The sequence below is a fragment of the Pyrgilauda ruficollis genome, unplaced genomic scaffold (genome assembly GCF_017590135.1).
Source record: "Pyrgilauda ruficollis isolate IOZ18807 unplaced genomic scaffold, ASM1759013v1 scaffold296, whole genome shotgun sequence".
Classification (NCBI taxonomy): domain Eukaryota; kingdom Metazoa; phylum Chordata; class Aves; order Passeriformes; family Passeridae; genus Pyrgilauda; species Pyrgilauda ruficollis.
Window position 1 is genome coordinate 168,371 of NW_024524333.1, and position 14,631 is coordinate 183,001.

Sequence of the window (14,631 nt, forward strand, 5' to 3'; positions counted from 1 at the left end):
GTTTGGGATCGGGGATGGGGTTTTGGGGCTCAGGGATGGGGTTTGGGGTCAGAGATGGCATTTGGGGGTCAAGGTTGGAGTTTTGGAGGTTAGGGTCGGGGATTGAGGATCAAGGTTGGGGTTTTGGGGTCGGGGATGGGGTTTTGGGGGTCAGGGATGGGGTTTTGGGGTCGGAGCTGTGGTTTTGGGGGTTAGGGCTGGGGATTGGGTGTCAAGGTTGGGGTTTTGGTGTCGGGGACAAGGTTTTGGGGATCGGGGATGGGGTTTGGAGTTCAGGGTTGTGGTTTTGGGGTCAGGGCTGTGGTTTTGGGGGTTAGGGTTCGGGATTGGGTGTCAAGGTTGTGGTTTTGGGGTCGGGGAGGGTGTTTTGGGGGTCAGGGATAGGGTTTTGGGGTCAGGGATGGTGTTTTGGGGGTGTTTGGGGCTCAGGGTTGGGGTTTTGGGGTCAGGGATGGGGTTTTGGGGTCAGGGTTTGGGGCTCAGGGTTGTGGTTTTGGGGTCAGGGATGGGGTTTTGGGGGTGTTTGGGGCTCAGGGATGGGGTTTTGGGGTCGGGGTTGGGGTTTTGGGGTCCCAGCAGCCGCTCCCCACACCCCCAGACTACCGCAGGACGAGCCTGGCCCCGTACGTGCGGCTGCTGGAGCAGTTTGTGGAGGGCATGGAGAGCGCCCGGCGGGGAGAGCGCATCCGCCGCAGCGGTGGGGACCCCAAAAAGCCCCCCAGGAGGGGCCTCCTGCCTCTGGCAGCGGGTTTGGGGGTCTCCTGTGGGATGTGGGGTCTGCCCTTGCTGGATTTGGGGGCCTCTCGTTGGATTTGGGGTCTGCCCTGTAGGATTTGGGGTCTGTCCCGTTGGATTTGGGGGTCTTTAATTGAATTTTGGAGGTCTGCCCTGCTGGATTTGGGGTCTGTCCCATTGGATTTGGGGGTCTCTCACTGAATTTTGGGGTCTGCCCTGCTGGATTTGGGGTCTGTCCCATTGGATTTGGGGGTCTCTCACTGAATTCTGGGGTCTGTCCCATTGGATTTGGGGTCTGCCCCACTGGATTTGGAGGTTTCTCGTTGGATTTGGGGTCTGCCCTGTTGGATTTGGGGTCTGTCCCTTTGGATTTGGGGGTCTCTCACTGAATTTTGGGGGTCTGCCCCGCTAGATTTGGGGGTTTCTCATTGGGTTTGAGATCTGTCCCTTTGGATTTTGGGGGTTTCTCATTGAATTTTGGGGGTCTGCCCTGTGGGATCTAGGGGTCTGTCCCATTGGATTTAGGGGTCTCTTGTTGGGTTTGGGGTCTGCCTTGTTGGATTTGGGGGTCTCTCGTTGGGTTTGGGGTCTGCCCTGTAGGATTTGGGGGTCTTTAATTGAATTTTGGGGGCTGTCACTTTGGATTTGGGGTCTGTCCCATTGGATTTAGGGGTCTCTTGTTGGGTTTGGGGTCTGCCTTGTTGGATTTGGGGGTCTCTCGTTGGGTTTGGGGTCTGCCCTGTAGGATTTGGGGGTCTTTAATTGAATTTTGGGGGTCTGCCCTGTGGGATCTAGGGGTCTGTCCCATTGGATTTAGGGGTCTCTCACTGAATTTTGGGGGTCTGCCCTGTGGGATCTAGGGGTCTGTCCCATTGGATTTAGGGGTCTCTCACTGAATTTTGGGGGTCTGCCCTGTGGGATCTAGGGGTCTGTCCCATTGGATTTAGGGGTCTCTCACTGAATTTTGGGGGTCTGCCCTGTGGGATCTAGGGGTCTGTCCCATTGGATTTAGGGGTCTCTCACTGAATTTTGGGGGTCTGCCCTGTGGGATCTAGGGGTCTGTCCCATTGGATTTGGGGGCCTCCCATTAGATTTGGGGGTCTCTCACAGAATTTTGGGGGTCTGTCCTGCTGGATTTGGGGGTCTTTAATTGAATTTTGGGGGTCTGCCCTGTGGGATCTAGGGGCCTGTCCCATTGGATTTGGGTTCTGTCCCTCTGGATTGGGGGTCTCCCATTGGATTTGGGGGTCTCTCATTGGGTTTGGGGTCTGCCCTGTAGGATTTGGGGGTCTTTAATTGAATTTTGGGTGTCTGTCCCATTGGATTTGGGTTCTGTCCCTCTGGATTTGGGGTCTCCCATTGGATTTGGGGGTCTCTCATTGGGTTTGGGGTCTGCCCTGTAGGATTTGGGGGTCTTTAATTGAATTTTGGGTGTCTGTCCCATTGGATTTGGGGTCTCCCATTGGGTTTGGGGGTCTCTCACAGAATTTTGGGGTCTGTCCCTTTGGATTTGGGGTCTGTCCCATCAGACCTGGGACCACGAGGTGACAGGCAGGGACACGAGGAAGGAGCTGAGCGATGGCTGTTGCTGTGACATTTATTTTTTCTGTAAAAACCTTCACAAAACCTCCCCATTTCTCCTTTTTTTGCAGATCTCCAAGGAGATTTCTGAGCCCTTGGCACTGCCAGTGTCTCCTGTGCTGTCACTGTCACCTCCCCTGGCCCTGGGGGGTCCCATGGGGCAGCCAAACCCCTCGGGCCCCCCGTTTTTGTACCTTTTGTACTGTTTTCTACACAAAAACCATTAAATGTTTCTGCTCAGCTTTGTGCTGGGGGCTGCTGAGGAGGGTGGGGGGGGTCCCTGCTCTGCAGTGTGGGGTCGCTGCCCCCAACCATGCCTGGACCTGACCCCCAACCATGCCTGGACCCCCTAATCCTGCCTGGACCCCCTGCCTGACCCCCTAAAACCCTGTCCTGACCCCCTAATCGTGCCTGGACCCCCTAACCCTGCCTGGACCCCCCGCCTCCCCGGGACCCCATCCCCCCCCGGGGTCTCCCCGCTCCCACGGTGGGGCCCGAGCAGAGCCCGGAACGCCGGAGCGCGGCCGCGGGGGCCGGGCCGGACCGTGTTGCCGGCTTCTCCCCCTGCCCCGGAAGTCCCGCGCTCCCGGAAGTCGCGCTGCCCTCTCGGTCTCTTTCCGCCGCCATCTTGGGCCCCGCTCCCCGCACAGTGAGTCCCGCGCCGCCATCCGCCGCCATCCACCGCCATCCGCCGCTCAGAGCGCCGCTCACCGCTAGCGGGATGAGCGGGTGGCCGGGAGGACCCGGTTGAGGCCATCGATGGGGTCGTGGGCGCGCCGGGCAGGGCAGAGGGGGCGGCCCCGCGCACCGGCGGAGGGGGGGGAGGAGGCGGCCTAGGCCCGGGACCGGGAGCGGGATCGGGCTCTGCCTGTGCCGTACGGCCGAGCTGTGTCGGTAGATCCTCCCGGTAGTGGGAGGCGCGCGGTGTCCCAGCGGGGTGGGCAGGACGAGTTACCGGCGGTGGCCCCCGGGCTGTCCCGGAGCCCCGGCGAGCCCGGGCCTGTCGGTTTGTCCATTCCCGTAGAAATGCCCGGCGAAGCCACAGAAACCGTCCCGGCCACGGAGCAGGAGCTGCCGCAGCCGCAGGCGGAGACAGGTGAGGCCCGGGGGGTGCTCCGGGGCGGTTTTGGGGGTGATTCCCGGGATTCCCTCACCGGGCCGGGAGCCGGTGGCGGCGGGGGTTGTGTGACCCCGGTTTGAGTCTTGTCACGTCCCCCGCGGGGGTTTTGGGGTGTCCGTTCCGTGGTCTCGGTGTGGCCAAACAAACCGGGCCGGTTCTGTGGTTCCCGCGGAGAACGGGACCGGAGACAGCGGAGCGAGGACTCGTCGTGTCCCAAAGTCCCGGGACCGGGACCGGGGGTGGCTCCGAGCTCGGTTTGGGTGGGAGGGGAGGGCAGCGGCCGTGGCCAGGTCGGGGTGTTGGGTTGGGGGTCTTGTCCTGTGGGTTTTGGGGTCCTGTCCCATTGGATTTGGGTTCCTGTCCTGTGGGATTTGGGGACGTGTGCCACTGAACTTGGGGGCCTGTCCCACTGGATTTGGGGACCTGTGTCGTTGGATTTGGGGACCTGTGTCGTTGGATTTGTGATCCTGTCCCCTTGGATTTGGGATCCTGTCCCACTGGATTTGGGATCCTGTCCCACTGGATTTGGGGTCCTGTGTCGTTGGATTTGGGATCCTGTCCCACTGGATTTGGGGACGTGTCCTGTGGGATTTGGGGACCTGTCGCCTTGGATTTGGTGTCATTTGGGATCTTGTCCTATGGGATTTGGGGACGTGTGCCACTGAACTTGGGGGCCTATCCCCTTGGATTTGGGATCCTGTCCCACTGGATTTGGGGTCCTGTCCTGTGGGATTTGGGATCCTGTCCCCTTGGATTTGGGGTCCTGTCCTGTGGGATTTGGGATCCTGTCCCCTTGGATTTGGGGTCCTGTCCTGCTGGACTTGAGGGTCTGCCCCATTAAACTTGGGGGTCTCTCACTGAATTTTGGGGGGTCTCCCCTTTGGATTTGAGATATTTCATTGAATTTTGGGGATTTGTCCCTTTGGATTTGGGGGTGTATCCCTCTGGATTTGGGGGTCTGTCCCATTGAATTTGGGGGTCTTTCATTGAATTTTGGACATCTGTCTTGTTGGATTTGGGAGTCTGTCACTGAATTTTTGGAATCTGCCCTGTTGGATTTGGGGGTCTCTCACTGAATTTTGGGGGTTTGCCCCACTGGATTTGGGGGTCTCTCACTGAATTTTGGGGGTTTGCCCCATTGCATTTGGGGGTCTCTCACTGAATTTTTGGGATCTGCCCGCTTGGATTTGGGGGTCTCTCACAGGATGTGGGCACTGTCCCATTGGGGACCCCCCACTGAGGCTTGGTGACAGAGAGGGGACACAAGGAGGGAGCTGAGTGATGGCTGTTGCTGTGACAGCTGCACCGATGATTCCCAGGAGCTGCTGAGCTCCTTATCCCTCCCGGCGTAGCTGGAATTCCTCTTTGGGGCCCTTTCCCTGGAATGGCTCTCCTGTCCCTCTCAACTGACAGCTCCCAAAATTCTGCTGCTCGTGGGATTCCTCAGGCAGCTCCTTGGATTTCCATCTCCTTCCTTGGAAGTCTCTGGAAAAACCCTGGAGATGTGAGGCTGGTGCACGCTGATCCAGAGGGGTTTTGGGCAGAAATCCCCTGGTTTTGGGGAATCCCTTAGCTTGGGATGTTTGAGAAGGACCCAAAGAAAGGTGGGGCTGTGGGGGAGAAGCAGGAATGATTGTGTTGATCAGGAATGTGCTCAGAAGGAACAGGGAGAGCAGGGATAAAGGATTGTTCTGGAAGGGGTTGCTCTGCACGGCCTGTTCCGTGCCCTTGGCAGCACTTGCTGCTCCTTTGGGAGGCACCAGGACGTTCCTTGGAGCAGGAAATGTCCTGGCACCCGCTGGCACTGCTGTCCAGCTCCCATCCTTCCCACAGAGCCGTGGTTTGGGGTAAAATGGGGCATTAGCAGTGCTTTTCAGGACCCCATTCCTGGGGCAGGGACAGGGATGTCATTCCCTGCATTCCGTGGGTGGCAGCAGGACCAGGACACGCCTGATCCCAGGGTGGGACAGGGACACAGCCCCTGGGAGGGACAGGATCCATGGAATGGGGCTGGCTCCGGGCCCTGCAGCTCCCCAGGGCGGCACCGTGCCCGGGCTGGTTCTGCTGGTTGGACCAGCACTGCCCTGCCCGGCTCTGCTGGGCTCTTCCCTGCCCTGGATCTCCGCTGGGAGTGACACTGGGAATGTCAGGGCTCTGCAGCCTTCAGGAGCTGGGAGCTGAACCCTCTCATGGCCTGTTCACTGAATGGTGCCCCTTGATTGCTGGTTGGCATTGGGAATGTCTCTCCAGGCTCTCTCCAGCCTCTCAGCTCTGGTCAGGAGCTGGAAGTTCAGCCCTGGCATGGCCTCTTCCCTAAATGGTGCCCTTTGGTTGCTGGTTGGAATTTCTTTGGGAATGTTTCTCCACGGCTTTCTCCAGGCTCTCAGGAGCTGGGAGCTGAACCCTCTCATGGCCTGTTCCCTAAACAGTGCCCTTTGATTATTGGTTGGCATTGGGAAATTCATTGGGAATGTTGGATTTGGGGGTCTCTCACTGAATTTTTGGGATCTGCCCGCTTGGATTTGGGGGTCTCTCACTGAATTTTTGGGATCTGCCCGCTTGGATTTGGGGGTCTCTCACTGAATTTTTGGGATCTGCCCGCTTGGATTTGGGGGTCTCTCACTGAATTTTTGGGATCTGCCCGCTTGGATTTGGGGGTCTCTCTCAGGATGTGGGCACTGTCCCATTGGGGACCCCCCACTGAGGCTTGGTGACAGAGAGGGGACACAAGGAGGGAGCTGAGTGATGGCTGTTGCTGTGACAGCTGCACCGATGATTCCCAGGAGCTGCTGAGCTCCTTATCCCTCCCGGCGTAGCTGGAATTCCTCTTTGGGGCCCTTTCCCTGGAATGGCTCTCCTGTCCCTCTCAACTGACAGCTCCCAAAATTCTGCTGCTCGTGGGATTCCTCAGGCAGCTCCTTGGATTTCCATCTCCTTCCTTGGAAGTCTCTGGAAAAACCCTGGAGATGTGAGGCTGGTGCACGCTGATCCAGAGGGGTTTTGGGCAGAAATCCCCTGGTTTTGGGGAATCCCTTAGCTTGGGATGTTTGAGAAGGACCCAAAGAAAGGTGGGGCTGTGGGGGAGAAGCAGGAATGATTGTGTTGATCAGGAATGTGCTCAGAAGGAACAGGGAGAGCAGGGATAAAGGATTGTTCTGGAAGGGGTTGCTCTGCACGGCCTGTTCCGTGCCCTTGGCAGCACTTGCTGCTCCTTTGGGAGGCACCAGGACGTTCCTTGGAGCAGGAAATGTCCTGGCACCCGCTGGCACTGCTGTCCAGCTCCCATCCTTCCCACAGAGCCGTGGTTTGGGGTAAAATGGGGCATTAGCAGCGCTTTTCAGGACCCCATTCCTGGGGCAGGGACAGGGATGTGGTTCCCTGCCTTCCGTGGGTGGCAGCAGGACCAGGACACGCCTGATCCCAGGGTGGGACAGGGACACAGCCCCTGGGAGGGACAGGATCCATGGAATGGGGCTGGCTCCGGGCCCTGCAGCTCCCCAGGGCGGCACCGTGCCCGGGCTGGTTCTGCTGGTTGGACCAGCACTGCCCTGCCCGGCTCTGCTGGGCTCTTCCCTGCCCTGGATCTCCGCTGGGAGTGACACTGGGAATGTCAGGGCTCTGCAGCCTTCAGGAGCTGGGAGCTGAACCCTCTCATGGCCTGTTCACTGAATGGTGCCCCTTGATTGCTGGTTGGCATTGGGAATGTCTCTCCAGGCTCTCTCCAGGCTCTCAGCTCTGGTCAGGAGCTGGAAGTTCAGCCCTGGCATGGCCTCTTCCCTAAATGGTGCCCTTTGGTTGCTGGTTGGAATTTCTTTGGGAATGTTTCTCCACGGCTTTCTCCAGGCTCTCAGGAGCTGGGAGCTGAACCCTCTCATGGCCTGTTCCCTAAACAGTGCCCTTTGATTATTGGTTGGCATTGGGAAATTCATTGGGAATGTCTCTCCAGGCTCTCAGCTCTGGTCAGGAACTGGAAGCTCAGCCCTGGCATGGCCTCTTCACTAAATGGTGCCCTTTGGTTGCTGGTTGGCATTGGGAATTTCATTGGGAATATCACTGGGAATGTCAGGGCTCTCTGCAGGCTCTCTCAGGAGCTAGAAGCTGAACCCTCTCATGGTCTGTTCACTAAATGGTGCCCCTTGATTGCTGGTTGGCACTGGGAATTTCATTGGGAATGTCTCTCCAGAGCTCTCTCCAGGCTCTCAGCTCTGGTCAGGGGCTGGAAGCTCAGCCCTGGCATGGACTCTTCCCTAAGTGGAAAGATTGCTGGTTGATTGCTGGTTGGCATTGGGAATTTAATTGGGAATATCACTGGGAATGTCAGGGCTCTCTGCAGGCTCTCAGGAGCTGGGAGCTGAACCCTCTCATGGCCTATTCCCTAAACAGTGCCCTTTGATTATTGGTTGGCATTGGGAAATTCATTGGGAATGTCTCTCCAGGCTCTCAGCTCTGGTCAGGAACTGGAAGCTCAGCCCTGGCATGGCCTCTTCCCTAAACAGTGCCCTTTGATTATTGGTTGGCATTGGGAAATTCTTTGGGAATGTCTCTCCAGGCTCTCAGGAGCTGGGAGCTGAACCCTCTCATGGCCTATTCCCTAAACAGGGCCCTTTGATTATTGGTTGGCATTGGGAAATTCTTTGGGAATGTCTCTCCAGGCTCTCAGGAGCTGGGAGCTGAACCCTCTCATGGCCTATTCCCTAAACAGGGCCCTTTGATTATTGGTTGGCATTGGGAAATTCTTTGGGAATGTCTCTCCAGGGCTCTCTCCAGAGCTCTCTCGAGGCTCTCAGCTCTGGCTCAGGAGCTGGAAGCTGAACCCTCTCATGGCCTCTTCCCTAAACAGTGCCCTTTGATTGTTGGTTGGCATTGGGAATGTCTCTCCAGGGCTCTCTCCAGAGCTCTCTCGAGGCTCTCAGCTCTGGCTCAGGAGCTGGAAGCTCAGCCCTGGCATGGCCTGTGGCCTGAGCAGTGCCCTTGGCTCAGCAGCTGGAGTTGGGCTGGCTCAGGCTCTCTCCAGGCTCTCTCCAGGCTCTCTTGGACCGGGCTGGGGAGCTGGAAGCTGCTCCTGGTCAGTGGGACTTGCTTTAATGAACTGTTGTTCTCCCTGTTCAGCTCCAGCTGCCCCCGTTGCTGCTCCCATCCCTGCTCCAGGTACTCCTGTAACCCCTCGTGTGCCACATTAACCAGCGTGTGCCATTCTGGGGGTTGCATTCCATTAACCCTAACAGCTCCAAGGGAACTGGGGGGAACTGGGGGGCCTGGCCCCACCACCCCCATGTCGTTGTGCCCTCAGGGCATCTGCCCATGTCACCCACAGCTGGAGGGAGGGGGCTCCCAGGGCACTCCAGGAATAATTCCACATGCCTGTGGGTTTTATTTGACTTTCCCTTCCTCTTCTTGGGTGGGTGTTTGTTCCCCCTTGCTCCCTGCAGCTCAGGGGGTGACCCCAGGCTCGTGAGAAGCCCTGGGTGTCCTGACAGACTTTTGGGGCTCCACAGGAGTTGTGACAGCCCCTTTGGTAGGGCAGAGCTGGATCCCTGCATCCCTGGCCTGCTGGGGCTTCCTGGTGGTTCAGGGAGTGCCTCCTGCCATTCAGGGCTCTCAGGAAAATTGTGTTCCAGAAGGGGATGAACATCCTGCTCCGTGCTGACCCTGGCAGTGCCTGCTGGGCCAGAAGCCAGGCACAGAGGCCAGAGGAATGCCAGGGCTGGCCTCATGCCCCCTCCCTGTGTCTCCTTCCCTCCTCTCATGGCTCACTCTGTTTCTCTCCTTTAGCTGTTCTTCATGCTGCTCATTCCCCACCTCTGACTCCATCTCCATCTGCCCAGGCACAGCTGCCCAGCACTGCCCCGGCTCTGCCAGGCCCCCCAGGCCCCATGTCCCCCCCCGTGGTCCCAGCTGCAGCCATCCCCGTGTTCTCCATGCCCCTCCAGCCCCCTGCCCCACCTCTGCTGGGCCCAGTCACCGCTGCCCCTCCTCCAGCTCCGCAGGCCCCCGTGGGTTTTGCAGCCCCAGGATCTCCAGGGCCTGCCCCAGTTAGCCCAGTGTCCCCAGGATTCCCAGCTCCAGTGTCACCTGGCCTGGCTGCTGCTTCTGCTGCAGTGACAGTGGCCCCTCTTGTCCCCCCAGCGAGCCCCAGTTCTCTCCCAGCTGCTCTCACCTCTCCCATGAAAACTGCTCCTGCTGCAGCCTCTGTGGGAGCAGCCCCAGCCCCTCTCCCTGCCTCTGGAGCAGCCGCAGCCCCAGCTCCTTTCCCTTCCTCTGGAGCAGCCCCAGCCCCTCCCCCTGCCTCTGGAGCAGCCCCAGCTCCTTTCCCTTCCTCTGGAGCAGCCCCAGCCCCTCTCCCTGCCTCTGGAGCAGCCCCAGCTCCTTTCCCTTCCTCTGGAGCAGCCCCAGCCCCTCTCCTGCCTCCCCCATCCCGTCCCCTTCTGGCATCTCCCCCACCAGTGCCCCCCACCTTGCTGCCTGCTCCCACGGTGGCAGTGTCCCCCCAGAGTCCAGGATCACCCCCACTTCCCACAGTGTCTCCTGGAACTCCTGCTGTTCCAGCCTCTCCCCGAGCCCCAGCTCCAACCCTGGTGGGTGCCATCTCTCCCCCTGTCTTCCTGGCTGCCCCCAAAGCTCCCTTGTCACCCCCTATCCCTCTGCTGGCAGCTGGGATGTCCCCTGGGCATCCTGCTGCTGGCCCAGCCCCTGGTGCCCCAGTCTCACCACTGCTCCCAGTTGCTCCTTCTGTTTCCAAGGCCTGTCCCCCAGCTGTGGGACATCCTGTCCCTCCCTCGGTGACAAGGACCCCCCCTGGGAGCCCAGCCCCTCAGGCAGCAGGAGCTGCAGTGCTTCCTGCCCTGTCCACACCTGCACTGGGAGCTGCCATCTCTGTCCCAGGGTCTCCAGCGAGCCCTGTGCTCCCAGCAGCAGCTCCTGTGCCTGCTGTCCCCTCTGCCAGCTGTCCCCCTGTCACTCTGGCCATGGCAGCTCCAGCCACCCCTCCTGCAGCCAAAGCAGCTCCTCCAAGTCCAGCTGCTGCCCCTGTCACACCACCCATGGCAGCTCCAGCTGCCCCTCCTGCTACCAAACCAGCTCCTGGGAGCCCAGTTACTGCCCCAGCTGCCCCCTCTGTCCCTGTCACACCACCCATGGCACCTCTGGCCATCCCTCCTGTGGCTAAGACATCTCCTGCTGTCCCTGTCTCACCACCCGTGGCAGCTCCAGCTGCCCCTCCTGCAGGCAAAGCAGCTCCTGGGAGCCCGGTCACTGTCCCCTGTGCCCCTGTCACACCACCAGTGGCACCTGTGGCCACCCCTCCTGTGGCCAAACCAGCTCCCCCGAGTTCAGCCACTGTCCCCTGTGCCCCTGTCACACCAGCCACTGCAGCTCCACCCTCTCCAGCTGCCCCTCCCTCAGCCAAAGATGCTGCCAAGGGCTCTGTTGCTGCCTCAGCTGCCCCTCCAACTCCTCCCACCCCACCTCCAGCCACCCCACCTGCAGCCAAAAGTGCCCCCAAGAGCCCTGGTGCTGCCACCCCATCCCCTGCCACCCCAGCTCCTGCAGCTCCACCAGCTCCAGCTGCACCCCCAAAGCCAGCCCAGCTCCAGCTTCCCCTGGAGCAGCCAAAAAGTCTCCCAAAGGCAGCCCCATCACTGCCTCCTCTACTCCTGTGGCTCCAGCACCTTCAGCTGCCCCTGCTGAGGCCAAGGCACCCCCAAAGAGCCCTGACAAAGCCACCCCAACCCCTGCTGAGGCCAAAACACCCCCAAAGAGCCCTGACAAAGCTGCCCCTGCTGAGGCCAAAGCACCCCCAGAAAGCCCCATTACAGCCACCCCAGCTCCAGCTGCTCCTCCAGCAGCCAAAACACCCCCAAAGAGCCCTGCCAAAGCCACCCCAGCCTCTCCTGAGGCCAAAACACCCCCAAAGAGCCCTGCCAAAACCACCCCACCCTCTCCTGAGGCTAAGACACCCCCAAAGAGCCCTGACAAAGCCACCCCAGCCTCTCCTGAGGCCAAAACACCCCCAAAGAGCCCTGCCAAAGCCACCCCACCCTCTCCTGAGGCCAAAACACCCCCAAAGAGCCCTGCCAAAGCCACCCCAGCTCCAGCCACCCCTGCTGAGGCCAAAACACCTCCGGCTCCTGCCCAAGTGCCTCCCAAGAGTCCTGCTACAGCCACCCCAGCTCCCAGTGCCCCTCCAGCTGCAAAAACACCCCCAAAGAGCCCTGCCAAAGCCACTCCAGCTCCAGCAGCTCCTGCTGCAGCCAAAGGAGCCTCAAAAAGCCCTGCTGAGGCCAAGGCACCCCCAAAGAGCCCTGTCAAAGCCACTCCTCCTCCAGCCACCCCTGCTGATGCCAAGGCACCCCCAAAAAGCCCTGTCAAAGCCACAGCAGCTCCAGCCACAACCCCAGCTCCTGCCCCAGCCACGGGCATTTCTGGTGCCCCCCCAAAACCCCCAACCCCTGCGAAAAAGCAGCAGCAGCCCCTCCCCAATAACAAGGTGGCCAAACCAGCCACTCGCCCCCCCTCGAAAGCCGCGCCCGGCGCTGACGACGAGGACCTGCCACCTCTGCTCCCCCCCGAGCCACCCGTGCTGCTGGAGCTGTCCCCTGCCACGGGGGTCCCAACCCCCCTGGCACCGCAGCCCGTCCTCAAGAATGACAAGGGTATTTGCATCCTGCCGTGTGCATGGAGTGTCACTGGCTGCCCACGGGGTACTAACCGCGCCCGGGGCCCCGGTGAACCGGGCAGCACGGGGAGGGACGGGGCTCGGCACGGTGCCGGCGGTCACTAACGCGTGTGCTCGGGCACGGAGCACGGTGTGGTTTTTTTGTGGTTTTTTTGTGGTTTGTGGCATGGGCACTGCGAGATGAGCTGGCTTCACACGGAGGAGATGCCACGTGCCCGGCCCTGCTGTGTGTGGTGGCCGGCTGGCGGGGGATGTGGGCAAGTGTTGGTGCCAAACTGGGTTGTCTCCACGCTATGCCTGAAGTGTTGGCACACCCTGACACCTGCAGAGAGGTTTGCCAGGGCTCCTGTGTGCTGTGGATACAGAGGACTGAATCCAGGTAATGGCTGCACGGGAGCATCAGGGTCACCTCCAGGTGAGGGTGGGGACACCTAGCTCTGCTTCAATAGCTGGTGTGGTCAGTGCTGTGACCAGCTGCAGTTGGTGGCCCTCTGGGCACCCAGAGGTGCTGTCCCCTGAGGGGGGTTTGGGGTTATCCCAGATCATCCCTGTGGTGAAGCCACGGGTGTGCAGCAGCCCTGGGGGCTGAGTGAGTGGGGGCTCGGTGCCGTGTGCCAGCTCTGGGTTTGAGAGGAGTCCAGAATGGTCCTGTCACACTGGGCTGCTGCCACCTCAGCACCCTGGGAATGCCACCCACCTCCTCCTCGAGCTGGTGCCACAGGCTGGAGCTACCTCAGGATTCATTCCAGAGCCTCCGGGTGGGCACCTGTGGGGCTCTGGCACCTGGCTCCCACCATGGCAAGGCTGAGGACCCACTTGTGCCACCCTGCTGCTGGCATTCAGAGTGCAAGGAATGCTCCAGCCACCACCTAACTGGGCTGACTGGTGGCTTCACTGGGAACCAGCAGCAACCCAGTGTGCCCTGGATCTACCTGAGGTGGGAAGAGTGAGGGGTGTGTGTCTCTGCAGGGTCTGGCACAGAGTCTGACAGCGATGAATCCGTACCAGAGCTCGAAGAGCAGGACTCCACACAGGCCACGACGCAGCAGGCACAGGTAGGGCAGGTGGCACACGGTGGATCAGAGTCCCTGTGGTGTCACCCAGCATTGTCAGGAGTCCCTGTGGTGTCACCCAGCATTGTCACGGATCCCTCTGGTTTTCCCTCCCTGCAGCTCGCGGCAGCAGCCGAAATAGATGAAGAACCCGTCAGCAAAGCAAAACAGAGCCGGAGCGAGAAGAAAGCTCGCAAGGTGAGGCTGCTCCTGTCCCTGGTGAGCAGCCCCAGGGCTCCGAGTCACGCTGGGGATCTCACCAGGCCTGGATTGGAGTGTTCCCTGCAGCTGGCAGCCCGGGAGTGCTGCTCTGTGGCAGCAGATGCACATTTCCGTGTGTATCCATGCAGCAAATGTGGGATCTGGGATTTTGGAGAGAGGAGTTGGCACATCTGGGCTGGCCCCAGAGCTCTTCTTGCCTCACTGACCTTTCCCTGGTGTTTTTCAGGCAATGTCCAAGCTGGGCCTTCGCCAGGTGACAGGAGTCACCAGAGTCACCATCCGGAAATCCAAGAACATCCTCTTTGTCATCACAAAGCCAGACGTGTACAAGAGCCCGGCGTCAGACACCTACATCGTCTTTGGCGAGGCCAAGGTGAGCCCACCCTGGTGCCAGCAGGGCAGGGTTCCTTCCTGTCACCTGTGCACCGTGTGGCTCCTGCCAGGGAGCGTGCTGGCACTGCCCAGGACTGGCCTCACTGCTCCTTCCCTTCCCTTCCCTCCTGCAGATCGAAGACCTGTCCCAGCAGGCTCAGCTGGCAGCTGCCGAAAAGTTCAAAGTGCAAGGAGAACCTGTTTCCAACATCCAGGAAAACACACAGACCCCCACCGTGCAGGAGGAGAGTGAGGAAGAGGAGGTAAGGCCTTCCCCAGCCTCTCAGTGGGGCCGTGCTTTGGGTTCATCCATAAATTCCTCTCCTTCTTCCATGCAAAGGGAGAGCACAGAGTCCTACCCTGGCCGTGTTGCCAGTGCAGGCCTGGCCTCCTGGCTTCCAGTCCAATCCCAGCCCGTGCCAGGCTTGGAACTGGCACCAATCCTGGGCTCTGTTTCTCCTCCAGGTTGACGAAACCGGCGTGGAGGTGAAAGACATCGAGCTGGTGATGTCGCAGGCGAACGTGTCGCGGGCGAAGGCCGTGCGAGCCCTCAAGAACAACAGTAACGACATTGTAAACGCGATAATGGTGAGTGCTGGGGTGCAGCAGCTTTGGGGGGTCCCTGGGGGGGGCTGCTGGCTCTGGGCTGGCTCCTGACTCCCTTTCTCCCCACAGGAACTGACGATGTAGCCGCCGGAGGGAGGAGCCTTTTTTGGTGTTTCAGAGAGAAGAGTAAAATACGTCTAAATTTAAAATTTGTACTATTTCTATCGGTTAATAAAGTTGTGGCTTATTGTTGGTGAATATCTCTGCTCCGTGGTGCTTTGCTGCTCGCCCTTCATGGCCCCAGGGTGGAGCCTTCCTCCCGGGAAGAT

The 14,631-nt window shown here is 59.9% G+C and overlaps 2 protein-coding genes across 2 annotated transcripts in view; both read left to right on the plus strand.

Moving 5' to 3' along the window:
- PRIM1 (DNA primase subunit 1) overlaps positions 1 to 2,556 on the plus strand; it is a 15,523-nt gene extending 12,967 nt beyond the window's left edge. The window contains exons 9-10 of the mRNA XM_041472689.1: positions 556 to 697; positions 2,388 to 2,556. Of these exons, the coding sequence (XP_041328623.1) occupies positions 556 to 697; positions 2,388 to 2,407 (162 nt within the window). The 3' untranslated portion in view covers positions 2,408 to 2,556. The remainder of the gene's footprint in view (positions 1 to 555; positions 698 to 2,387) is intronic.
- A 257-nt stretch (positions 2,557 to 2,813) lies between these two features.
- Positions 2,814 to 14,560, plus strand: NACA (nascent polypeptide associated complex subunit alpha). Its single transcript, XM_041472670.1, has 8 exons — positions 2,814 to 2,965; positions 3,341 to 3,412; positions 13,080 to 13,165; positions 13,283 to 13,360; positions 13,611 to 13,757; positions 13,891 to 14,019; positions 14,222 to 14,344; positions 14,432 to 14,560. Exons 2-8 carry the CDS (start codon positions 3,343 to 3,345, stop codon positions 14,444 to 14,446), a joined length of 648 nt encoding a protein of 215 aa, XP_041328604.1. The 5' UTR covers positions 2,814 to 2,965; positions 3,341 to 3,342; the 3' UTR covers positions 14,447 to 14,560.
- Positions 14,561 to 14,631: the final 71 nt, after the last annotated feature.